Raw genomic sequence first — 27,837 nt, 5'->3', positions numbered from 1 at the left:
AGAACAGCAGCCACAAAATGACAACTTCAGTGCTATCTCTGTTAATCACAGGCTTCATTTTTCTTTTGCGCTGGGCCTGAAATGGGCCCAACCTTTCCTCATTCCACATACAATGGCTGCAACATCAGTTAGGTCTCTGTGCCGTTTTCCCCTTTTGAACAAGAATGTTGTCTGGACAAGCCACCATAAAATTTGCTGGTGGATATCTGCCATATCATCTGGTGTAATGTTTACCCACCAAGCATTACATATTGTGTATAGCTACCCAGTATTATTTCAACATCATATATATATATTCTTAATGTATAATCCAACCATATTTCAATTTTCATTAAATATCCAATTTTAAATTTATTATTGCTTCAGAAGAACAAGTCATAATGGAAGAAAACAGTGGACAGAGAAGATGAAAGGAAAATACTTGGTAGAAAGAAGGGAAAATAAAGACCCAAACCCTCAAGGCAATTCAGCTAGTACAAAAGCCAATTTTATAACAAGTGCTTTTTCAGGATAAAAACACCACAATCAAAATGTGAACATTTCTTATTTATTCAAAAGCTAGGGTATGACAAAGACGATTAAAATGTAATATGCCACCTTTTTACATAAATTGCTTGATGATCTGAGACTTATATGTCTCCCTGCCCAAAAATGCTCACACACACATAACCATTAATATTTTATACACAAATGTTTATTTCTCAAATAAACAGCCCCTTTTAAACACAAGGAACAGAATCTAAATCCTCATCAAGATGAATCCAAAAATGATTTTCCCCATATTCTCTGTAATCATTGTGTTCTTGGTCACTACTGGTTTTAACACCAAAACAAAGACATGTTATTTAAAAATCATGCTATTGGATTTCTAAGCTCTGCCTCTGACCATTCTATGGTACTCTGCAGTGTCTTAAAAATTGTACATCACCAGATCTGAACCAATATGGAATAGCTGTCTATTGAACACAAAACAAGTGAGAAATAAAATTACAAGACATAATCAAGTTCGTAACGAATGTAGGTATTCTTTTCGTCATTGTAGATTCGTGGATAATGTGCTATTAGAGCATCCTGTGAACCAATATAGATGGAATTATAAATCTTCCAATACACATCTCTGACTTTCCTGGCAGGGTGAAACAAACCCTAGGAAAAAAACAGAACCAGAAATTAAGCTCCATCTTATTGCTTAATTATTTACTGATGATTTGCAAAGAAATGGCACTTTACTACAGGTCAGAAATTTGGGTATCATGTTGCTCAGTTTGATCTATACATACTGTCTAGCTCATCCTCCTACAAATAACTGGAAAACCTTTGAGAAGCAGTTTACATAATGGAATGCAAGCAGGGTGTGACAAAACCCATATTACAATGATGCAGAAGTCCTTACATGTTTCCATTGCCTTTCTAGCTTTTTTTTTTTTTAAATCCGCACTCAATTGTTACCGATTCTGCAGTGACTGCCTGGACGAGTCCCTGGAGTTTTCAAGGCAAGGTGTTTTGGAAGTGGTTTGCCATTGCCTCCTTCCTAGAGCAGACCCAGCTGGTGAGCGCAGGAGGTGGGGTTTCCATTGCTTCGCGCCTTTTTCGGGTGTGTGCAGCTTCCGCGTTACCGGCAACTGCTCCCCGTCTCCCATGCAAGCACCGCCAGCATTTTCCTCCGACCGGGGTGAGAGTACCCATTTATCTACTCACGTACAGTGGGGCAAAAAAGTATTTAGTCAGCCACCAATTGTGCAAGTTCTCCCACTTAAAAAGATGAGAGAGGCCTGTAATTTTCATCATAGGTATACCTCAACTATGAGAGACAAAATGGGGAAAAAAATCCAGAAAGTCACATTGTCTGATTTTTAAAGAATTTATTTGCAAATCATGGCGGAAAATAAGTATTTGGTCAATATCAAAAGTTCATCTCAATACTTTGTTATATATCCTTTGTTGGCAATGACAGAGGTCAAACGTTTTCTGTAAGTCTTCACAAGGTTTTCACACACAGTTGCTGGTATTTTGGCCCATTCCTCCATGCAGATCTCCTCTAGAGCAGTGATGTTTTGGGGCTGTCGCTGGGCAACACGGACTTTCCACTCCCTCCAAAGGTTTTCCATGGGGTTGAGATCTGGAGACTGGCTAGGCCACTCCAGGACCTTGAAATGCTTCTTACAAAGCCACTCCTTCGTTGCCCGGGCGGTGTGTTTGGAATCATTGTCATCCTGAAAAACCCAGCCATGTTTCATCTTCAATGCCCTTGCTGATGGAAGGAGGTGTTCACTCAAAATCTCACGATACATGGCCCCATTCATTCTTTCCTTTACACGGATCAGTCGTCCTGGTCCCTTTGCAGAAAAACAGCCCCAAAGCATGATGTTTCCACCCCCAAGCTTCACAGTAGGTATGGTGTTCTTTGGATGCAACTCAGCATTCTCTCTCCTCCAAACACGACGAGTTGAGTTTAGACCAAAATGTTCTACTTTGGTTTCATCTGACCATATGACATTCTCCCCATCCCCTTCTGGATCATCCAAATGCTCTCTAGCAAACTTCAGACAGGCCCAGACATGTACTGGCTTAAGCAGGGGGACACATCTGGCACTGCAGGATTTGAGTCCCTGGCAGCATAGTGTGTTACTGATGGTAGCCTTTGTTACTTTGGCCCCAGCTCTCTGCAGGTCATTCACTAGGTCCCCCCGTGTGGTTCTGGGATTTTTGCTCACTGTTCTTGTGATCATTTTGACCCCACAGGGTGAGATCTTACGTGGAGCCCCAGATCAAGGGAGATTATCAGTGGTCTTGTATGTCTTCCATTTTCTAATCATTGCTCCCACAGTTGATTTCTTCACACCAAGCTGCTTGCCTATTGCAGATTCAGTCTTCCCAGCCTGGTGCAGGTCTACAATTTTGTTTCTGGTGTCCTTCAACAGCTCTTTGGTCTTGGCCATAGTGGAGTTTGGAGTGTGACTGTTTGAGGTTGTGGACAGGTGTCTTTTATACTGATAACAAGGTCAAACAGGTGCCATTACTACAGGTAACGAGTGGAGGACAGAGGAGCCTCTTAAAGAAATAGTTACAGGTCTGTGAGAGCCAGACATCTTGTTTGTAGGTGACCAAATACTTATTTTCCACCATGTTTTGCAAATAAATTCTTTAAAAATCAGACAATGTGATTTTCTGGATTTTTTTTCTCATTTTGTCTCTCATAGTTGAGGAATACCTATGATGAAAATTACAGGCCTCTCATCTTTTTAAGTGGGAGAACTTGCACAATTGGTGGCTGACTAAATACTTTTTTGCCCCACTGTAAGTTTTCGACCTGCTGGGTTGACAGGAGCTGGGGAGGAAGCAGGAGCTCACTCTGCTGCACGGAGCTGGGCTCGAACTGCTGAAGTGTCAACCATTTCTGGCCAGCAACTTTCAGCATCATTAAGCCACTGTGCCACCGAGTCCCTCCTTTCTAGCTTAGTTGCAAACAAAATGAAATTCTGCACAGAAATCCACTCAATGGATTTTCTATTTTGGTGCTTATGTAGTTTTTAATTAATCTGTTGGCAAATGTATTTGTTGCCCATGCTAGAGGATTACTTCTGATCATATGAATCATTCAGAAAATTTTCTACTAGCAAAAACTGATCTTGGAAGACTTTATACCTATGTTTATTCACAAACCATAAACATGGACCCTTGCTACATTACAATTCTTTTCTATTAGAGTTCAATACAAAGAAATCTTTAGGACACACATAGGATACTCTTCAATTAAACAGTAATTATCTTTCCTGGTTAATATTCTTTTTTTTACTTATTCAGAAGCCTAGGCAAGCATTTTTATCAAGTTTACCTGTAAACAATACTGCAACATTCGGCAAGGTCCAATAGCCACCCTTAGGCCCTCCAATGCTCCCATAACTGCTTGGATGACATGAGGAGATGTCTCAAACACATTGGGCCACACATAATTTAGCAAGTGATTCAGAGAGTCCTCACAGCCAAATCCATATACTCCAAGAGACATATGTTGCACTACTGCACTAGCTGTTTGTCTGTGAACCAGGTCCCTAAAAAAGAAATTGTACAAGCATGATCAGTAACTTGCTCCCCATTTGTTTTTCTAGTCTTTCTTTCTTTCCACCAGTATGTGAAGTTGAGCTCGAAGTTGTTCTGACTTGGTAAAATAAAATACTTCAATATCAAAACATGACTATCCATCCTTTTGTCTCTAACATCTTCATTAATGAATTAAGGTTGAGAGAGTACATAAGTAGGGCAAGAATAGGAGGGAGACAGAACAACAGCTGCCATTAGAGACAGAAAAACCCTAGTTAGTAGCTGACAGGGTTATCTTTTCCCCCCTTTTGACTGAAACAGGGCAGCTGCTTCAATACCACAAGAAATAAAAAAGAAATAATGCCAGGTCAGCTAAGATCCTACAACAGACCACCATAGGAAGCTGTAGCAAAAAGAGAAAAACTAGAGAGGTCAGGCAGCAGCACTTCAGCAGCCCAGTGGGCTGATTCCTCCAGCTCACATAGGTTGCAAGGCATGGGTAAGTAGGTGGGTGGAGAATAAAAAGGAACATCAAAGAACAAAGCACTCTATCATTTGCCTTGCTTCTCTTTTACTTCCACTACACAAGCAGTCTAGAAGGAACCATAGCAGTTGAGACTCCCTCTCCCCCAGCACCTACACGTGACTGTGGAACTGAATTCACATCCAAATACTGAAGTGGAGCTAAAATAGGAAGTCCCTTCTCCTATCATTTCCCATCCCCTGTTGGGGTAAGACGCATAATAGGAAGATTATGATGTAATATTGTTCAACTTCAGATCATTGTAAATTACCTCAAGGAAAAGCTATATAGAACTACTCTCAAATATACTGACAGTAATGATCCATTTATTTAAATATATAAAGGGTGTTTAAAAGTAATATTTATTTATTTTCCCCAAAACTTCTATTTCTCATGTCCAAGAAACAGAAAATCACATTTTTCAGCTACCTCAAGATTTTCTGAAATTTCACACGTCAATGAGGATTTCCCTATGGTCCTTCCATACCACTGCAATTAAGAAACCTGAATAATATTTACTAAATTTACTATAACATGGCAAAATAAGAGCAAAGGAAACTAAGAAAATAGTATAGTTTACTGTGGAGGAAAAAAAAAATTACCTGTCCATTAAAGCATCTTCAAGCAAGGGGGTAACAGCATAAATGTAGTCTTTTCCCATTTCTCCAATATATTCAAACAGGAAAGAAAGAGATTTTAATACACCATTCTGGACATTCAACTCTGGAACTCTGTATTCATTCATAAGTGCAGGCAATACTGTAAAAGGGGAACAAGTTTCAGCTACAATAGCTATTGCCACTGTAGTACACACTCTGTTTTGTCTTTCTTGTACTTTCAAATTATTTAGCAGGGTTGCCAGCACATCATGGGGCCTAGAATAAGAGGAAAATTAAAATGTTAGTGAAAAATTACAATTAGAAATCCATCCATCCATCCATCCATCCATCCATCCATCCATCCATCCATCCATCCATCCATCCATCCATCCAATTTATTAATCAGTCTCAAGAAAAGATTTCTTGTATTTTTGTTGATAGAAAAGTTTAGGAACAGAGTACACTTAGAAAATCATGTGTAACTAAATAAATAACTTTACTTGTAATTATTACAAAAAAGATTACAATAATTATGGGGGAGTTCATGTGATAATTTCTGATACATAATATTTTCCTTGGTAAAAATTCTACCAATCATCTATAACTAATCAATCCACAAAGTTGTTATATATAATGTGCAGTAAGATTATTATTACGTTTTTTTTAAACTGCTAACTTAATTTCTCTTCTCATTCTATTCCTCTAGTTTCTTCTTTCCAATTCTGCCACAGGATTAAGTGAAACCATTACTCTCTTCTGGCTCATATGTTAGATTCTGTTTACATGCTCATGCAGTTCACTTCCAGATAAATGCACAAAATCTAAACCAGATGAAATATTTAATGTGAGAATGTCTTACCACTAACTACATAGTCATAGATAACCAGCTTAGTGTTAACTGTAGCATTAACTTTCCATTCTCCATTTAAACAACCCAGTACAGAAAACTTATACTTACCCAATAGCTTTTGCAATATAACCAAATGTATTCACAGTAGCTCTTCGAATAGCTTTCTTATGTGCTTTTAACAACTCAAGCAATTCAAAGCAAATCCTCATCCATTCCCTTGCAGAAACATATTCTGCCCCTCTGGATGAAAGAAGAAATAATAATAATAGTAATAAAGAACATTTTTAATACACTTCCCAGGCTAACTAAAATAAATAGTGGGGAAGATCAGGTATCATCTATAGATAGGGCTTCCTTTCCCCAAAATCTCAACCTCTAAACCAAAGCTCCTCTCCAAGATGGCATTCTTTTATTCTGATAGATGCTGTCACTTTCTTTGTGCTAAAGCCTTTCTATGCCTCTCTCTATGCAGGAAAAGTCACTGGATAGGATGGGATTTCTAGGAAGAAGAAAAGCCTTTGTCCTAACTTCTCTTGGCCAGATACAGCAGTCAGCAGGTTGGAAATTTTCTGTATCTATGGAATGCGCTAAATTTTGAGGGAGTGACTGGAAAAAAGGACTGATAGAAGGTATTTAATGAGGGCAGAAGCAACGATAGTAGGCACATGGTCTTCATCAGAACCTTCAGATTTCATAAACTGTGTATGAATTCATTTTAAAAAGGCTATTTATCTGTAAGACATATTTAAATATTTTATAATGTTAAGTACTACATATCAATTTACCTGTCTGCAATACGTCCAACCAAGTCAATACAATTCTCTTGTACTTTTTCATGCCTGTTCTTCAAGATAGGTGTGAGCCTTGGCAGCAGGTCTTTAATTGGAGGAGTCATTTTGTGCATACCTGTTTGGTGTAGGAAAGGATACATTTAATCTCCATCTCTGTCTTTCAAATTAAAAATGTAACTCTAACCACAACCCATACACTTACCTATGACATTCACAATGGCTTTAAGAGCTCCTAGAATACTGCCCAATACTTCAGGGTATTCTTCACCCAAATACTCATACAACACCACACCCAAGTGGCCCATCAATTTTTCCTAGGGCCAAAAGAGAAAGAAAAATATACTTATAATCCAACACCTTTAAAACAAGAGCAGATGTTTAGGGAAGAAGATGGCAAACAGTAAATACCTCTTGACAGGTTTTCATGACGACTGCAGTACGAGATATCAGATCGGCAGCTTGCTGTCTCACTTTGGCTGATTTGTTGTTCAAACGCCACAACACTGTACCACAGATCTGGGGCAAGTATGGTTTCACTCGCTTGCCAAGAGCATTTACCACTGTACCAAAGCCATTCAACATCACTGAGTCCTATCAATCAAAAAATTAGAACAATGCTAGAATACCATCTGATGGTAAGTGGTTTTTATTGTCATATTCTGGCAAAATAAAATTCTAGGCTGTTATCATCTCAAGTGACTTGACAAGCAAGAAATATTTCAAGTACCAGAAGACTATAGTCCTGTAATGTATCAGCAAAATGATGGTGCAACTACAAGAACATTCTACAGCCTGACTCCAGGCCCTACACTGAAATGGATGAATTCCTCTTGACAGTGCTTAGTAATGATGCCTGTCAAAGAGAGGATTTGATACAGAACTATTTCTAATTTGGGAATTTTAATGTTAATTTCTATTATATTGAAGAAAGGACTAGGCTGACCCCAAAACCTTCCCATCATCAAACTGATGCTGGTTATTTACTGGGGCAGAGAATAAATAGTTTATCTCAGTCTAAGCATAGTCTTCCTGAGAGATGAAAACTGTTATCTTGCTACACAGATCTTGTGTATCTCTAATATTTGATTTGTCATCTGCAACAATCAAGTGACTTTCATATCTTCACAACACAATTTCTCCTAACTCCAATCTGAATCCAGAATAGAATTTATAAGTATATTCATATACCTCTGTAGTCTGTTCTTGGAAAGCATATAGGATACCATCAATAAGTTGTTCTTCCAACTTGTGGTCAATATCAGCTGCACCCAGATTTCCCATGATCTTTTCAATAGTTTCCATAACCATTTTTCTATATTGCTCAGCTTCATCTTTCAGATCATCCACAATCCTGGAAATAATTTCTGCTGCTCCAACTTTGTTTGCAAGCTCCACAGTTGTGTCCACCAACTACAACGAACACAAAAGTTTTGTGGAATCAATTAGCAATTTGGAAATTTGGAATCATCTCAATTCCATTTCCAAACAGAAAGAAATTAATGTTTTGAGGATAAAGGCAAAATTGAAATATGGTACATTTGGATTTTGAAAAAGTATAGTAGGTACCATCACAAATTAAATGCCAGATAACAGGTAGCCAATCACAAAGTAAAACATGAGGGAACAACTTTCATTGCCTCCCTCCTTGGGTTTATATATGTATCAGGTGTGTACTACTTATTCCTTTCCATCGCTGAACTACCCCTGTGGATGTTCCCAATTCACTTCCTAGCAACTGGAATTAAAACTTGTCCAATGATAAACATCCTTTAGTTTTATCAGCATTCTGCCCAATTTAATTATTAAGAACTTCTGCTAAAATTGTCTTACAGTACTAATGTCAATCATAGTAATACCTGTCTATAATTTCTTCTATCCAATGCCATTCTATGCTGCCAGAAGTGCTTGAAAAATGGAGGCAAAATTTCTGTTTTAATGTAGTTTGCTTCAACACCATCTGTGCCACAACACTGCTTTACCACCTGCAAAAAAAGACAAACTAATATAAATCTTCCATTTCTCCAGAAGGTAAAAATGTTATTCTGCCAAGTGTGCTATGTGCATGTTAAATAAATAAAATGATTTGGAAGACCATTACAGAAGGGATGGGCAATGCTGAGTGAGTCTGTATACGCGTAGTGATTATACTAATGCAGAGCTGAGAATTTAGCAATATCCAGAGAGCTACAGGCTTCTCATGTTTACATTAACAAATCTGCTTCAGAATCTCTCTCAGGAACTAATTAATTCAAAATTCAGCTCAACTATTACTTCATTGGTCCAGCTTATGCCTAAATTTCCGAATCCCTTTCAGCATTATTTGGGCAAGGGACAGGAACATATCAACTTACTTTTAAATATGATATATAATTCTTCAGCTAAAGTGAAATGTAAATGCTAAACGTGAATGTTTTTATTAAGAAATTGAAATTCTCATACTTCCATCATCATCTCTACATTATGTACACCTCTTTACTTCTATGCATCTCAGAGTCATATCCATTTTTCTTTACCTCCTGATGAATAGGTCTACCTCTACCAACAGAACAAAACAGAATCCAACAAATTCCTCCATGTTCATATATACTTACGTACCTTCAACACAATCTTCTTCATTTCTTCATCAGGAGACTGAAACTCTCTGATAAGAATTAGCATTACTTCTCTGGTATAGTAGTTGGCATACTCTGCATCCATAAGTGGAATAAGGTATCCTATAGCTTTCAAGAAAGCAGCCAGACCCTAAAAATATATAAATCGATTATCATTATAAATAATGCCACCTGTCAACTAATACTATCTGACTGAGGTTAAATCAGACATACCTTTCCTCTGTGTTGACGTATACCTTTCCAGAGGGGCTTTAGAACAGAGTCAAATGATTCAATACCATATGGAGTTGCTGCTTCAGCTAAAGCAGCAATGGCTAAAGCACTAATGGTGCGTACTTTCTGCTGCTCATCCACCAAGCCTGCAAAATGAATACATAGTTTATTATATTTCAGAGTTCTTACTGAGGAAAATAAATACCTATCATAGCGGAAGGAAAATTTGTAACTACACTGAATGCCATTTCTAAAACATATTGCTGAGGAGCAGGAAAAGAACATCTAATTTATTTTATTAAGGAGATAGGTTGAGACAACCTCTCCATACTGCTTTTAGAGAAAGGGAGTCTGTTTTCATCAGTTTTCTTCAGACTCTAAAGGAGCTACTCTGCAGGGTTAACCATCTAGAATAAATTTGAAGGTAACATTTGATGGGAAGTGTCAAGTCCACAAAGTCCAAACCCCAATTTAGAAGAATTCTCGTGAAACCAGGCCTGGTTCAGATAAATGCTCCTTTATTGGTTGGTACATGCAGCTTGAAGCAAAGCATTGCTAAAACTAAAGCCTGTGTAAATTTCCCTCTACTTATCCCCCCTCCCCTTGCTACATTGGTGCCAAACTCCTTTCTCACAGAATGGTGGCCTTGTGCATTCCTCCCATTGATAACACAGTTCTTCCCAGCCTTCAGACTACCACCGGTTTTGTCTGCATTCAGGTCTTGCTGTAAATTCCCATATCAGTGTGAGTGCCTCTCCATCTCATAGCAATAATCCAAGCACAACTATAACATCCCCCCACCAGGTACAAATGGCAGAATCAAATCAAGCAAACACCCACTGACTGCTATAGCTTTTTTTAAATTGACATTTGATTGATGTAGGTTCTGACAGGAAGTCAGGAAGATAGTCTGTCCTCCCTTTGAATGGAAGCCTCTGTTGAATTATTGCCCATGTTGCAAATATGAGGATTTCTTTTCCATTCATCAAAGACAAATCTGGATCCAGTTCCTATTACAGGTAATTCTCGCTTACTGACTGCTCATTCAGTGACTGTTCAAAGTTACAACAGAGCTGAAAAAGGTTTACAACTGGTCCTCAAACCTGTGGCCACTGCAGCGTCCCTGTGGTCACATGATTGAGATTTGGGCACCTGGCAACCAGTGTGTATTTACAATGATTGCAGGGTCCCTCAGTCACATGATCACCATTTGCGACCTTCACAGCGAGTTTCCGACAAGCAAAGTCAATGGTGAAGCTGGCGGGAAGTTGCAGTCATGTGACGTTGTGCTTAACGACTACAGCTGCAACTGATGTTGTATGTCAGGTGCAGTCAGATTTCACTTTACGACTGTGTTGCTTAGTGATGGAGTTGCTTGTCCCAATTGTGGTCAGTAAGTGAGGACTACCTGTACAGACCAAATGTTTGATAATTAACCCAAAAAGAGAAAGTGCCCTGTCACTCCAGGCCTATAATATGAGGGAGCAGGAATCAATTATTGGATTAAATATGCCACAAATTTCATTTAAAATATGGTACTCCCATTCTACTATTCCACTGATGTCTTGGTGCAGTTGTCTCTGGTTTACCATATCAGTGAGAAGATCAGGCTATTGGGATATGAGTTTCTTTTTGACTTGAGGCATCTGATAATAGGTTATATTTTTCTGCTATTTAGGAGGGTGATTTAGTTTGCTTTAAGACTTTTAAACTTCTCTATCCAGCTCCATCCTTAATCAAGCTTAAGCAAATGTATCACTGACGAGTTCCAAAGAGACAGAAAAGGAAAAATCTGTCAGCTTTCTGGAAAATTTGGCACCATCATGGAAGGTTGAAAACTAGAGAATAAACAAGATTTTTTTTTTAAATGATGCTAGATGTCTCCATCAGAAAAAATGCTCCAAGAAGTATCATTTGTCCTATTTTCTAGCTCATGTGAAATATCTACTAAGGGGTAAGGACAAGACCATCAAAATACAGATTACAGAAAACATAAGGCACTACCTTTCTCCCAATAGCAACCTTAGCAGAAGCATAAATATGTGTTTTTTAAAATATGATGGTCAATGATCGTAATAAAATTGATTTGACACTTATTTTGAAATGCTCTGTGAAGAAGCCAGGTGTTGATCTGCAGCTTTCACTTAAAGGATGGCAGTAAAAAAAAAAAAGCCTAGGTGACAGCAACTTCGGATGAATGCAATGGCACCTGGGAAGTCTGCAACAGATACTAGCTCCCATAAACTTTTGGGATATACAGACTTTGTAATGGATTTGAGAATGAGATAGACCCCAGAAAACAAAGAAACGAAGGCAAAGAAATAAGGGGGAAAAGTTTTCCTGGATTGTACTAGGAGACAAATATCAACATACTGAATGCCTTCTCTACCAAGCAGAGATGGTTAGCCTCATTTTTGACATAGCATCCTACATTACAGCAAAATCCATCTAATTGATATACACTGATTATGTCCTATCAAGCTAGTGTTGATTCTTCATAGTGCAGGCTAATTTACCGAGGAATTAAAGGGTAAAATTCAACTAGAAGTTTTATAAATGTTTAGTCTTTAAATGTTAAGACTCTACTTTATTTCAAAGGGGATAGAGAACAAGACTGCTCTAACACACTTCATTTGATTGTTATATGTCATTAACATCCAACTGTAAATCATTCAGTTTCCTGGTTACAGAACAACAGCACTGTAAAAGTAATTTCACATAAGGCACCTACCGTGTTCAATAATTTCAACCAAACTCCTGAGATGAGGTAAAATTGCACAGCCCATAAGAATAGCAATTTGCTGCACAATCTTGATGCCCGTGTGTCTGGCTTGCCAAGACTTCTTGCTTTTGCACACAGCTTTTAAAAAGGGCAACAGAGATGGAATTCCTAGGGCAGAGGCAACAACAGCAAAAGCTCGAGCTGTTGTGTTACGAACATATTCATCCATGTTATCAATATCAGGTCGCATGGTAGAGATCATTGTTGCCAAACCAGCTGCCTGAAAGGACAAAAAAACATAAGAATCTGTCAATGCAGCCTTGAACAAAAAACTATAAACACCCATGTTCTGTATTTTGCCATTACTGGTTACTTTTCAGTGGTAGAATATGGCTTAAAGTAAAACATTTTTGTTCTTAACAGACGTGGCTCAATTTTGTGTGCATGCTTATAAATCAACTTAAATTGTACACAACCATTTGATATGTCTGTTCCCCACCCAGGCTAATTTCTGTTAATATCAGCACAATATATTAGAAAGATGTGTTACCTTAGCCAGGTTGGAAATTATTTCTCTGCCTTCCACTCTAGCATAGTAATCTTCATCAATCAGCAAAGGTTCAATGACCACAAGAATCTAAAAGAAATTTAATGAAGTTAAAACTCATGGGAATTGATGTTTGATACTAATAATGAAACATTAACTTTGCAAGCACAAATGATGCCTCAGTCCATTGTAAGAGAAGGACTTAACAATCTTAGTTGATAGCTTAAGAATTCCATTTAAAGGATAATTTTGGAAAAATATATATCACATATATATTGAAACCATTTGAACACTGATCATTTAACAAGACAGTGGTTCATACATAATGCTAAAGAGGCCTTTGAAGGACTGTTTAAAACCTGTGGCTTGCCTGCTTGCTCTCTGCCACTTGTATGGCTGGGAGGTGGAAGAAACGATGGTTCATTTCAATTATCTCAATTCCTAACCTGTTAACATTATACATTTAACCAACTGCTAAAAAAAAAAATCAACCTCTAGCAACCCTTTTTTTTAAAAAAACACAGATAGCCTAGAATTTGTTTGTAATCACAATTCTTTGTTTTTACACATGCTAATTCTCCTGTTATTTGGAGGAAAGGGGAGAGAAGGGAGAAGTGTATGAATCAGAACTGAACAAAGATTAGAAGCTTGCAAATAAAATCCTACATTCTAAAATAGTGTTACACTACAATTATAGACAGTATCATTCTACATTTATGTACAAGATATAGTTATAACTATGAGCTTACAACAGGCAAGCATCTAGTCTGAAATCACAGGCTTCTTATGAAGTGTGTAACATACTGAAATACTACATTCAGAGACACAAACCTTGTGCACATATGGCCGGACCAAATCATCCAACTTATATAAGATTCTATCAATAACTTTAACAAGCAAGTGTCGTTCTTGATCTTCAAGGGTTGGAGACATCAGAAGCGGCAAAATTTGATTGAACAGTGGGCCAGCTCCAAATTCTCGAGCTTTATCAGTAATCTGTCGCAAAGCAGCCTATGGAAGCAGGAAAAAAAAGCATAGCATATATATAATCTGTTCTCTCCAAAATTCTATTAAGTCAAATAATCACAGTTATAGACTTGAGTTTCTGTTATAATTAACACCACAGCACACTTCTACACAGGAGGCATTTTAGTTATGACATGTAAAGGGAACCAGCATATCTCAGCAAGAACAGCTTATTAATAGCATGCATGCATGCATGCATGTGTATGTATGGGTGTATGTGTGTGTGTATATGTATATGTATGTGTGTGTGTGTATAAAAAAAATCAGAAAGCAATCTAGGAACAAAGACAAGACAAAACGAACAAAAAGTGGGGGTAAAAGGAGAAAGCTATGGATATGGAAGTAGTCCATCTTACCTTCCTCATTGGAGGGGTGCCATTTTTGATCTTCAAAAGCAGTTTCATTATTTTTCTTTCTTTCTGTTCCTCTGGACTAAGTGTTGATTCATCAACATCAACCTACAGTGGTCATATATATATAGACAAGTTTAATGTGTATTTACTTGAATTTCTTCACCCAGGAACACAACATTGTCAGACCAAAGAACTCACCAGCAATTTATCAAAATATTGTATGTCATCTGGTTTTAGGAAAGGAAGATTTCCTGAGGGCTGGTCATTAACACTCTTCATAGTTCTGTCTTCTGTTTGCATGTGGAATCCAGTCATACCACCCAGGGGTGTTGGTGTTGCTGTAAGTTTACGAGCTGGAGTACGAATAGGAACATAACCTGCTGGAGGAGGGAGAACCTGAATGGACAAATAAGTACATAATCACATTACAAAAGAAAAAAAGAATGTCGTACTCTAAAATGAAAAACCTAGGAGCTGTGCTACCTAGGATTAGTTTCAATTTATTTGGTAGATTTGTTATTTGTTAATTTATACATTGCCTTTATTCTAGAAGCTCAAGGTGATTTATATAGCACTGCCTCCTCCAATATTTCCCTACAACAAGAAGTCTATAAGACAGCTTGACCTGACAGAAAACAACTAAGCAGTCATTATGACCTTCCACAACTGAAAACATACTGAGACTTGGATTAGTACCTTAAACATAATACTATATTAGTTCTTTAAAAGGAAAGTACACTATTCCAGACCAGGGACAACAAATGGCATGACTCAAAGTTTGTGTAATTTTACCTTGAGTACTTTGTACATTGCTTCTGGCCTGAATAGCACTGTTCATCAAGGCCTCTTCTGGGAAACAATCCTGCCCAAGGTGCATATAAGGCACAGATTCCAAGCGGCCCATTGCCATCGCATTCCCTTCTCAATTCTAAGACCATCTCCCCAAAACACATGCATCAGTGACATAGCCTTCTTAGATATCACTATTTAAATACTGGAACTGTATGAATCTGCCAGCCAGCTCTGGTATCTTGTAAAATTTGCTTGTACCTTGTCCTACATTCTTTCCAAAGAATTATTAGGGGTAATTTCCAGCTCCTGCCTGGTGAAGCTGCATTGGAGGACGTTATATTTTGGTGGTCAAGGAGAGGACAGCATGGAAAAAGCTGGAATCCTTATCAACCATTTTTTAAAGAGTAACTCCCTTACCTTAATCAGAAATGAAGAAGTGTTTCAAAAGTAGCTTAAGATACAAGAGAATCAGCAAGTGGAAGATGAATTAGCTGTTCAATTTCTTTGGTTCAGTCTAAATAGGTTTTTGAATCTCAGCCTAATTCTGAGATCATGCTAAATTTCAAAATTAAATCTCTTCAGCCTTTTAAGAGATTTATTTTTCATAGCTAATATAAAATTAAAATATTAACTTGATTCCCATTAGTGATATATGGATTATTCATGTATACACTGAATTTAGCACACTGGTGCTATCGTTGTATATGGTTTATTACTTACCCGATAGCCCTCAGGAAACATAGCGTCCAGCTCTTCATCTGAAAGGGGTCTGTTTCTTTCGTCAATTTCTCTTTCCCATCGCCAGGCTTGGAGTTGTTCTGGAGTCATGCTCATTATGTGCCCTATAAAGAATTTATTAATATATGAAGTACATTGAGACAGGAGGCACAGTTTTTTTTTCCTGGCAAAATTTTCAAGTCATTCTGATAAGTAGTGTGCTTCCAAAATTTTTTAAATTTCACCTGATAACTATGAAGTTTGAGTAAAGCACAAATATGAAACATGTTAGTAAGAAAATGTGACAGTTTGATGGATACCCAGGCTACATTCAGCATTACGCAATTTTGGTTATACAATAGGATTTCATAATACTGTTCCCTACCTTCCTTTTTCTGTGCCCAAGAATGCTCTGGTAGGTTCCCATTCAAGGCAAATGTGAGGCAGGGCAGATGCGTGCATGTGCAAGCATGTATGTGTGTGTGGAAAGATTAAGATAATTCTGCTTACAAAAGGTCACTTCCCGCTAGTATAATACCAATGAATCTAGCAGACATAACTAGGTTTTGGCTGTTAAAGCAATTGAAATTACCTGGTGTAGGGGTTGCCATGTTCATAGCTGGTGTACCAATTGGTGTTTTGCCAGGTGTTAATACAGGGGTGCTGCCACCCATCTGACTTGCAGGTGTCTCATCCCAACGTGATTTTCTTTTACTTGCACCAGGAGTTGGCGTTTCACCAATGGAATCACCCCCTCGGTCAGTACGAGGGGTTTCTGCCCATCCACTCCCATGCCCTGGAGTATCTAGAAAATAAAATCCAACCATTTCAAATTGAATTCAGTTCACAAACAGAAGTAAAAACTTTTACAGAACTTATGTCTAACTACCTAATCTCAAGTTTATCTATAATAATTATCAAACCAAGCTAAGTTCTATTAGGTTAATAGGCCATTCCAATCCTTGTTATTTAGTTTTAATTTCAGGAGGTAATATACAGAGAGCTTGCTAGCATTCAACACTGTTTTGCTCCTCTGAGCAAAAGACCTCCATCAACATAGCTGAAATACATGAATTTTTCCTTATTTTCAAAAGTGGCTTATTAAGTTACACAGACTACTTCTAGCTTAAGTATCAATATATTGTCAAGATGTAGCTAAAGCTTATTTGAACTACAGGACAAAAATCAAGTTAATAGGATGAAAACTCCTGAACTCATAGTTTTCCAACAGCACGCCAAAAAAAAAAGTGGGTGTCATTTGAAAGTAGGAAATCTACTAAACATAATGCATTAATTACTGATATCCATACATTACTAAACTTATTTTATTATGTTTTATTATGTTCCAAAAAGAATACCTCTTTCTGTTTTGGGAGTTTCATCCCATCGATTTTTCCGAGCACTGGAAGTTGCACCTCCATGACCGGGCGTTGCATGACCAGGTGTATCACCACGCCCAGGTGTTGCAGCTCCTGCTGGTGTATGACTGGGAGTTGGATCCCATATTTTAGATCCAGGGGTTGCTCCAGGTGTCTCACTACCCTTTGCACGACCAGGTGTTTCATCCCAGCGCAGTGATGGAGTATGTCCAGGTGTCTGAACAAAACAAAACAGGGTTTAAAGAAAAAGTACTCCGAGATATCACTTTTTAAAAGTCACCTATCTTATCTTCCAGTCAACAGTGTCATGCCTAGTGCAAATGCCAGGATACTTTATTCTTTTTAAAAATGTTGAAGCTTAGACCTGCAGATTCACTTGCATTGATAAATTAATTTAGAAAGGTCACAGAAGAGCATTGTGCTTGAGAGATACCTTTTGTTATTTCTTTTGTTCTATATTTTATTTCCAACTTGCAGATACAAAGTTAATGAATAAAAAAAAATAGAACAATTATTAAAATGTTACCTCAGCTTGATCCCAGCTAGACAATTTCTTAGGTGTGGCACCAGGAGTCTGGTCAGCAGTCTGGTCCCAACGCCGTTTGCGTTTTGATGGTGGCTGGGATGCAGCACCATTGACGACTTTAAGTTCACCAGCTTTAGCCTTTTCTGCTAGTTGCTGTCTAATTTCTCTCTGTTAAAAAGAAAACATTATTTCTCAAATACTGGGAACTGAAAAATAAATTTTACATCAAAGTTACTGACACATTCAAATCTTCTAAAGGGATCCATATTTTAATTTGGATCTTAAGGTTAAATAAGTTTCTACCGATGAGTATTTCCTAAGTTTTGGTATTAAACAATTACAGGTAGTTTGCACTTAATGACCATTCAGCAACTGTTCAAACTTACAACACAGTGCTGAACGAGAGATATTTACAACTGGTCCTTGTAATTATGTTGGTCGCAGCATCCCCTCAGTCACGCTATCACCATTTGCAACCCTCACTGCTGGCTTCCAACAAGCAAAGTCAATGGAGAAGCTGCAGGAGGTAGCAAATGACAATTTACTTATCATCAACTGGAAGTGCCAGAACTGCTGTCGCTCAGTGCCAGTCAGAAGACTGTGTTGCTTAGTGATGGAAATTCTGGACCCAATTGTGGTCATTAAGTGAGGACTACCTGTATAGCAAAATGAATAGACCCAAACCACGTATATAGAGTGGTATATAAGAAGCAGAAAACAGTATCTTGGTCTAGATTTTTCAAATTATGGGTTGGAAATATTTTCTAGATTAACAGGTTTAGATTCATCACGTTATTTCCTGGCTTGTGCAAATCACTGTATTTATCTGAACAAATATTTATAGCCATATTTATCTTAATAATTTATACCCACCCTTTAAACTATACTTGTGTGTGTGACTGGAACATGTTTTATGTACTTTAGTTCAATGAACTATTTACGTCTATGTCTGTGTGCATCTATGAATTCACAATATACCAAAATGCACTTTTTTATATATACAAAGAGAATGTGAACTATGAGTTGAAACGGCCCTTGGCAAAGCATCATCTATTCAGCACACACAACAACCTACTTCATGTACAACACCAAGCCAGAATTTTTAATCACAGTTTGTTGAGCCAGGCATCTCCCCAGGCTTTTAAATGTTCATTTAATTGTATCTTAACTGTATTTTAATTAATGTTTTAGATTTTGATGACTGCCTTAATGTTTCCTAGTTCTTTGGCATCGAATCATGCCATCCTGGCAGGTTTCCTGAAGGACCACTCTGTATATTGCCTACCATTTAACTTCCCTACAATGTTCTCAAGTATTCTGCTAAGACATTGCAAGAACTAAGTAGTGGACAATGAGAAGAAATCCACCAAAAGGAGACATCATAGTGGGCCTTCAGGAATTCCTCAACACGCCGTGAACTGAGAAAAGCCTTGCCTAAAAGAAATGAAAGCTGAAATTTAGAGTAACAATCTTAACCAACCAACCTCTTCTTTTGTTAAATGTTGTTCACGCATAACATCCATATATGTTCTGGCATTCATTTTAGGATCAGGTGTCTTCCCACCTGCAGAAGAGAACAGCAACAGGACAAAAGCATAATAAGTACAGGAAAGGCAGAAAAGTTGGCTTTTAAAGCTGCTCTATTCTAACATTATTTTATTCCAAAATCAATTAATTTTAATGTTTTGACTGATTTTTAAGAAATTATATGTATCTTACTTTTATTCACTTTGCTGATCAATTTAACCTGTTTGAACACAAGCATAACTACAACAGCTTAAACAAATATTTTAAAGGAGATAAGAATGATAAAATGACAGCACAGTTAAGAGTCTTCAGAAGTGATGGGTTCCTGGGTTGCTAATCCGGAATACGTACACTTTCGTGCCTTTGTCTCCATCAGCAGTTCTGACTTCAAGCAGCAGAATAGAAGCCTAGAAAATTATCTCTTTACCATTAGTAACACTTTGGAAAGATATTTATAATCAACACATTACCTTGTTCAAGCTGATAAAGCCTATGATATCTGACTATACGAACTACTGTAACCTAAATAACTCAAATTGTTTTATCATACAGATCAGTGTATATGTTTGATGAATCTGGTCAACAAACCCCAGATTCTTACTTTGTGGAGGCATGTTAAAAGGGCTTCACTTTAAGAGCACCCAATTTCTCCCCCCACTGATTCTGAAGGTATAATTACAATTGTGAGCCGATTGCAGTACACTGTTTTTACCATCATAAGGATACTCACAGGCAAAAAGATTTTCCCCACATCATAAATACTAATTTGTACCTTGAAATTTATTCTAACTTCAAATATTTACAGAAGCCCAGCCATATAGTAACAATCTTATCAAGGAAGCACTATTTTTAAAGTGCAGATTGGCTATACAAGTAGTATAGCATAACTATTTAGGACAAAATAAAATTCTTAATACATTTTCTATGCTGAAGATCAATGCCCAATTGGCAGTGTCATTCTGACACTAGCTTTGATAGGACTTTCCTTTGGGATACTTTTTCACCATTATCTACACAGGATGTGTTGAACTGCACCCTTAAGAATGCAGACAGGACTGGCATATAGCAGTACTGCTGTAGGAAAGAAATTAAGGACAGTTAGTATGGGCCTGTGAATTCTGACAATACATGTTTATATCAATGACAGTTAAGCAAGTAAAATCCATATCCCTATTAATCCATGCAGGCTGAAATGCTAATTTACAAAAACCTGCAACCAGTTATAGTTTTAATCAACAGGTGCTCTAAGGTTCCTTGTCAAACTAACTCACCCAAGGAAAGCTTCCATTAGGCCCACTGGTACCCCTTGCACTAACCTAGTTTTATAAAATTTATCAGAATATATCTGAACTACTAAAAGTAACAAAGGTTCTTAAATGTTACTTTTGCTTCACTTAAGCTTAACTTCCTGAATATTCAAAATGTGAGAATCAACTGCTCTGGTTTGTTAGGTACCATTTTAAAAGCAGTCATTCTTTATGTTCTACTTTTGGATTGAAAGCATCCAGAAAGTTGGAAGATTCTTGAGCACTAAATATTAAAATCACTCAAAGTACAGCATATATAACCAAAGCAATAAGAAAAGAGAAACCTTTAACCCTTTGTGTTTCTATGGCAATGGCTCATTATTTTCTTGTCCTTCTACCTGGAAAGAAAATTTGTATTATAAAAGATGAACAAAATGGCAAACTACGATTTCAAACAACTTTCAAAGTGTATAAACTAAAAGTTTCCTGAATTTTCAAGCATGCCAACAGAAATCAAAGGGCTAAAGACAATTTAAGGAAACAAAACTGATAAAATTAAGTGAAAAGTGAAAATAATTTACCATCTGCAAAAGGATCAAGGCGTTCAGGGGAAATAATCATCATCCGTCTCCGATTTTTGTATTCATCTTCCCTATCTGCAATCTTTTGTGGACGGTGTTCAGCAAATGGATCATACTAAAAGTGAGATATACAAAATACGACTCTCAATAAAAAAAGTTGGGGGGTAAAGCTCTCCCCTACCCTAGCAATATAAAAGAGTGTCTTTTATTTATTTATAATACTATCATAATACTTGGGAACTACTGCTGAATGAGGACATTTCTATGGGTTGCATTCAAAAGCACTATTCTGTCATTGTTACAAAGGTGTAAACTACTGGAACAGATTATTCCTCCATACCCCAAATCTGTTCTGGAGGGTTGAAAGACATTCTGGAGAGACTGGGGTAAGGACGGGAGATAGACAAAGTGAAAACAAGTTCTGCTGAAAAACTTCATACAGCCCTATTTAACCTTTATCTCAACAGTCTAAAAGGGTGATTAGTACAATTTCCCCTTAAACAATTCTTTGTAGTAAATCCCCAACATATTGATTAAAAAAAAGCTTTTCAGTGTAGCAAAATTTCCACATCATGGAAGTCAAATGAATCCAGATGACGTTCCAACCCCACTCCAGATTTCAGCATAATTATTTTCAAATGGTGTATTCCATTAACACTGGTGTCATCAGTTCCCTTAAAATATCCCATCAAAATATATTCTACTACTAAATAGGCAATCTTGTCTATGTATAAATTATCTCAATTACATGTAGTCCTCACTTAATGACCCTAATTGGAACTGGAATTTCTGTTGCTAAGTGAAGTGGTCATTAAGCCAAGCATCACGTGACCGTGCTGCTTAGCAACAGAAGTTCCTGCTGCAGTCATTAATCAAGGACCATGCAGTCATTAGGCAAGGACTTCACACTTTTCCTACCCTGTGCAAATTGCCCCCACTTCAACTCCCCTCACCCACCTATCTCCCCCCCCCACCCTTTTGGCCGCCCTGCACAACATGGCCAAGATGAAGAGGCTGCTGTATTCCAGAGACCCCAGCTGACTGTTACGTTCTTCCTCCTCCTTAGTGTGGGGGCTCTGTTGGCACTAGGCTCTATATATTATTATACATATAATATCTCTACATATTATTGTATTAACACATTATAAAATTCACCTGTTCAGTTGACTGTGGTATGTCGTTAAGTAGTGCCACTGGTGCATGATACCCAGGCTTCTTCTGGCCAAGCAAACTTGTAGAAGAATAGTCATCATCATCCTACATAAATAAAGAGGATTAGGAGAAATTAACAGTATTTTTATTGAATATACCTTTGTACTAAAATAATTCAAAATCTCTTTAAAAACTTTAAATGGAAATGTTTAAGCATAACTGTTAAAAGAACTGTATCCATAAAGTCTTTAATTAAACAATAGAGCAGTTATGACAATAATTAAAATAAGTTACACTTACATCTTCAAGTTCAGTTGCTGCAATTGAAGTTACATATCCAGCAAATCTGCTATCACTTCCACCATAGATCTCTTGATCATAATACCCTGTAGAATCAAGGCCAACTCCTTGAGCTTCATCAAGGGCAGCTTTTTTGCCTTGAATTTCTCGAATCTGTGCTTCAATATCTGTGAAAAAGTTACAAGCCAATATTATATATATTTGAAAACAATTTTTAAACACACTGAAAGTATTATATTGACCATTTCTATAACCATTTTCTATCTTCTCTGCAATTTTTTTAAGTCTATGGGCATGCATTTGCATGCGTATATTTATTCACAATGTAACCTTTACTTTCTAATTCAATAAAGTGATGCTGCAGTGTTAACGAGACTTGCAAGAACGCCTTCTTTCCACCGAAATGCTAGTACAGTACAAGATAAATATTTCCCTTATCTTTTCTAAGAATCTCCCTCTTGCAAACAATTGTTTTCAGAATAGCACAGTGACGCATGTTTCCAGAAATATGGATCCTTCTCCCTCCCTCCAATATATATTTTAATAAAACCTAGAGTCTACAATTTGAAACAGATTACAAATGCAACTTAAAGGTTAATAAAACTTAGGTATTTATACACCTCTGCAATGAGAAGTACATCTGAAAGTGAAAATTAAGAATAATGATTTAAATAACTACAAATGAGGGATATTAAGTAATGATCCAATTCTGCAAGATTCATAAATTTAGAGCTTACATATTATAGTGCATAGGATCAATTTAAATTTATACTATAATTTGATGGATGTTCCAACATATACATTTTGTTGTTAAGAATAATTACATGAACATATTTAAAATGACATCAAGTGCACAACATTTATTCTCTGGGGCAAATTCTGCCATTCAATCCTGATTTTGAGCAGTTTGCCTTTATATCCAGTCAGATTTGGTTCGTGTGACTCCATAAATCACAATAAATTTTTGGATGACAGAGTGTAACCACACTCTGAGTCAGACAGCTGTCTGAAAACACAAAAACAGACAGGAAAGAATTCCTAAATTCAATTACTGCTGCTACAAGCTGGGTTTGGGGGCTCTTCTTTCTCTAGCGGAGTCTATCAGAATCAATTGTTCTGTGATGGTGTTGCAGGATAATTGGGTTTGGGTGCCCCACAGTAGCACATTTTCAGCACTGCTGGAGACTGGAAGAACCATCATATTAGGAACTGGTCCCTGATTTTCCTAATTTTTTTACCCCCTTTTCTTTTTTTTAAGATTTTGAGTTGGGGAGCAAGGACTACCCACATTATTCTGTAAATTAAATGCTTATAATTAATAAATCATGGTTTATATTGTCAATTCTCCCTCCCCTCCATGCACAGGAAAAGTATTAAAGCATTTTTTAAAAAAAGAAACTGAAGTTCCACATTATGTGCATACTTGGGGAATGCATCCTATTCTAACCAAAATGTATTTAATGATACTATGTCAAATCATATTTTGTTTAAACTAGCTTATATCAGAATATATTCCAGCTCCATATTCATGCATACTACAAAAATACATTTTTCCAAGACAGAAAAAGTTTAATTTGCTCTTATGCACAAAGGAAGAACAGCACATATGCCTAACCCTTAATAAACAGCACTCTCAAACACACCACCATTAGGGCATGGTAACATTGGCAAAATTAAGTCACCCTCCCCACACCAAGCAATTGACTAACCAATATTTCAATTGTGTAAATGCTACGCATGACGACAACACGTTTTAGAATAAAAATAATGGGTCACGTTATCAGAAAAGCTACAGATAATTAGATTGCTTAAAGGTCTTCTAACTTATCCAAGATTTATCAAAGCAGGTATTATATGCCAGGACTTTTACTCATATACAGTGAAGTAATAAAAACACACCGTCTAACTTTAAGAACATTTAGAAACAGACATATATAAACAAAAGCTATGCTCGCATCATTTTAATTCTTAGAATTTATTTTAGATTCTTTATTCATAACTTCCAACTCTAATTTGTAGGATTGGAACAAGTCAGAAGTCTGAATTCAGACATCATAATACACCTTGGTTATTTATCTACTCCTGGTTGCAGCAACAGCCAAATGGAAGCAATTGAGCAACATACCCTGCCATGCTGATCAATCCCAGTTAAGCAGAAACTCTTAAAAGTTATTGCTTAACGTGACGTGCATACACAGTCTCTTTTAAATAACTAATACATGGGTATCTAGCTACTGTTCGTATCCAGATATTTCAATAAATGCACTGTTATTTTTATCTGAAACTCAATACCAACTTTCTCATTAATAATCAAAATCCTTCTTGCTTTAGGTCATATAATTTTTAATCATCCCCTGAACATTTTGTCTATACCCAAACTAGGTCATTTTCTACTAAAGAAACTGACCCATCTCATCTCTTAGTTTGAATTGTATAATCTTCCTATTTTATCTTCAACTATTTAGGTATACCAGCCCTACCACAAAAACTCTCAAATCTGTAGCTAAACAGCACATTTCCCCTAAACCTAGTTTCCGTTCTATTCCTAGATCTTACAGAAGTTTCTTACACTTAAAACTCTCCTGGGTCCTGCCCTCCATGTTTCTGTTTTCACATTCTGACCCACTCTTGCATCTAGATGTACCATTTCCAGAAATCTTAATGTCATGAAAAATACTTCTCAGCTCAAATTTTTAAGTTAATTTGGGGGGGGGGATTTATTTATTTATATAATTTCTATAGCCACCCATTTCAATCCAAGTGACTTTGGGTGGTGAACAATTTCAATAATTAAAACAATTACAAATTGGAAGATTAAATATCTTCTGATCATTTCTAAGTATATGGCATTAATTTTAAAACATACATTATATTGTACATATAATTAGCAGATAATTATGAAATAATTATTTTGGATCATTTTCTTCATTGTATAAATTAGGCCTCCATCTGTGTATAATGGGAACATTGAATTTTTGCTTAGTTTTTAACAATACATTTATAATTATGTTTCTAATTATATAATTTCTAGTTTGCTTAAACATTGTAAGGCTGTTCAATGTTCTTTTATGAAACAATATTCATAACATAATGTTTACAGTTTAAAGTGAAAAATTCATTTCCTCATTATCTTAAGAAAACTAAGATGGTCAGCTGGATTGATACTTCTTGAAGTTCCTATTCAAAACAGCAAGCCAATTTGAAATAGGAAGATCATAATTAACTCAGGAAGGGAAAATTTAAAGAGCTGCAAGGTGTTCCTCTCTTAAGAGAAGCCACTGAAAAGCTTGAGAATATCAAATGTGCATAAAGATACACACACAAATGATATTATTACAATATGGTATGCTACAGACTGAGGTTACAAACTGGCTCGGTTCACATAACAGACACATATCACATTTTGTCTTAGAAACCGTGTACAATTCCTGCACAAAGCCAGAAGGATCAAAGTACGTATGACTTAACTTGTTAGATCTATATTGTTTTTTCTCCAAGAACTTAACAATAACAACCCTATGAGGTAGCTTGCACTGAGAGTATGATTTACCATAAGAGTGTTTCTACCTACTGTTGAAGATGAATCTAGACCTGGGTCTCCTCATCCTAGTCCAAAACCATAACCACACACACCTATGCTTTGCACTCCTTTTCTCATTTCTGGATCTCATGCAGATTCCTTTGGTGAACCATTTTGCACCTTTTAACTCTCCTATGTTAAACAACGAACTCCCCCAAAGGCAGCCTATCTTTCGTCAGACGCCCAATGTTAAAAAGGAAATGGGCCTATATTCCACCATATGTTGGCGCGAATCTACCTATACTCGCACACTTTTCTCCAGTCGCGCAGTTTCGTAATAAAACATTATTGTAAAATGAAGCCTTCGTCATTTAACAAGCAAAAATGTTCCCCTTCCAGTCCCGTGTGCGGGCGCACAAAAATAAGCGCTTATTTCGAAGCGGAAGAGAAACAGATGGCGGTATCCTTAAGGGCCCAACCTATTACCCTCTGCTTTCCCGCTCACATGCAACTTCTCTAGCAGCCCTCTCGCCTCCTACACTGAGCCACGACCCGACACACGAAGCTTGGACGGGGAGGAGCGCGCAAGCGGGAGAAGATCGCCTCGCGACGCCATTACGCGCAGGCCCAGCCCCGCCGGAGACCCAGCCGCCAGCCGCTCACGGCACGGCTCCCCTCCCACCCCGCACCTTCTCGAGGGCTGGCGACCATTTGAAAGGGAAGGCGAGGGGACGTGGCGGGAAGGGGCGTGCGTGAAACGGGGAACACCGCGACCGTTTCCTACCTTCGTGAGTCTTGGCGATCTTCGCCATTTTGTGGAGCTCGAAGAAACACGGGAAGCGAGATGGAAGGGGGCGCCGAGCGCCTTCTCGCAACGACGTCAACTTCCGCTAGTGGGCGGGGCCGAGAAGGAAGATCCCGCGCAGGCGGGGAGGAGGGAAAGCCAGTAAAACTGTAGATCAGAAAAATTAGAGTCGCTGACATGCGCAGATAGACGCGGTCCCTCCTCTTTGAATTCTATTCTTTATATACAATCCCATGGTTCGCGTGCTTGCTCGAAAGTCCGTTAATTGCGAGTGTGTCCCGAGAAAGTAGCCATTAGGTTAAAAATACATAGCTCTTTATGGGTGGCAAAAGGAGTAAGGTTGTTTTTTTAATGGGACTTTTTCAAACCTCATTTCCCAATCCAATCAAGAGTTTTGACGCTAAGGAGTTGGACTCTTGAACCTGACTTTGGTGGTAAGAGTTTGAATCGAAGGTAATTATTTTAAACACAGTGTCACCCGCTACAACGCGAGGGGAGGTTTTGAGGAGCCTTGGTTGTTCCATGAATGAAATTAGGGAGGTAACAGCCTTAACGGCGAGGCCTGAAAGACGGGCTTGGTTTCTGACTGCATATGGACCGGAATCCATTCATGGATAAAAGTGCAATATATTTATTTTTTTAATTCAAAAATAACATACACGACAGCGTTGAGTAAAAGATGTTATTGAGATTCTTGAACATGAATGCTTACAATGCAAATTGGAAATATCTATGTGTTCTTTCAATTGCAGTGAGCTTTGTTTTTCAGTTCTCATATATATATATATAATGGCTTCTTCCAGTTTTTGTTCCACTGTTCAAAGATATTTGGATCCTTCAAACAATTACTATTTTCCCCCTTACATTTACAGCTGTTTTTTTTAAAAAAACTCAACCAATCATGTCATCTTTTCAGTTTTCTATACATCTCTCTGCAGCTGAATCTATAACTGTGCCAAAGATCTGCATCTGAAAAGCCCTCTTATCTTCTCTTGCTTTGCTTACCATTTTCAC

General features: G+C 37.5%; 1 protein-coding gene across 2 annotated transcripts; it reads right to left on the bottom strand.

Moving 5' to 3' along the window:
• Positions 1–527: 527 nt before the first annotated feature.
• On the bottom strand, positions 528–26,951 carry SF3B1 (splicing factor 3b subunit 1). Of its 2 annotated transcripts, XM_088135678.1 has the most exons (25): positions 26,803–26,951; positions 22,499–22,665; positions 22,202–22,303; positions 21,047–21,161; positions 19,176–19,255; positions 17,692–17,859; positions 17,145–17,382; positions 16,379–16,591; positions 15,790–15,911; positions 14,476–14,673; positions 14,281–14,382; positions 13,730–13,909; positions 12,902–12,988; positions 12,361–12,631; positions 9,630–9,775; positions 9,400–9,546; positions 8,661–8,786; positions 7,993–8,214; positions 7,213–7,395; positions 7,007–7,118; positions 6,799–6,919; positions 6,122–6,253; positions 5,167–5,439; positions 3,836–4,052; positions 528–1,146 (listed from the first exon to the last, which is right to left on the bottom strand). In XM_088135678.1, exons 1-25 carry the CDS (start codon positions 26,828–26,830, stop codon positions 988–990), a joined length of 3,909 nt encoding a protein of 1,302 aa, XP_087991804.1. In that variant the 5' UTR covers positions 26,831–26,951; the 3' UTR covers positions 528–987. The 2 variants fall into 2 exon arrangements, with proteins under 2 accessions (XP_087991804.1, XP_087991805.1); XM_088135679.1 differs by lacking the exons at positions 21,047–21,161; positions 22,202–22,303; positions 22,499–22,665; positions 26,803–26,951 and adding an exon at positions 19,570–21,016.
• Between the last annotated feature and the right edge of the window lie 886 nt (positions 26,952–27,837).

Source organism: Python bivittatus, unplaced genomic scaffold (genome assembly GCF_059951505.1).
Source record: "Python bivittatus isolate LINGU-HERP-01145 unplaced genomic scaffold, Pbiv_v1 ctg000200_np1212, whole genome shotgun sequence".
NCBI lineage: Eukaryota > Metazoa > Chordata > Lepidosauria > Squamata > Pythonidae > Python > Python bivittatus.
Note: the sequence above shows the minus strand (reverse complement) of the source record. Positions and strands in the feature narration are given on the sequence as shown.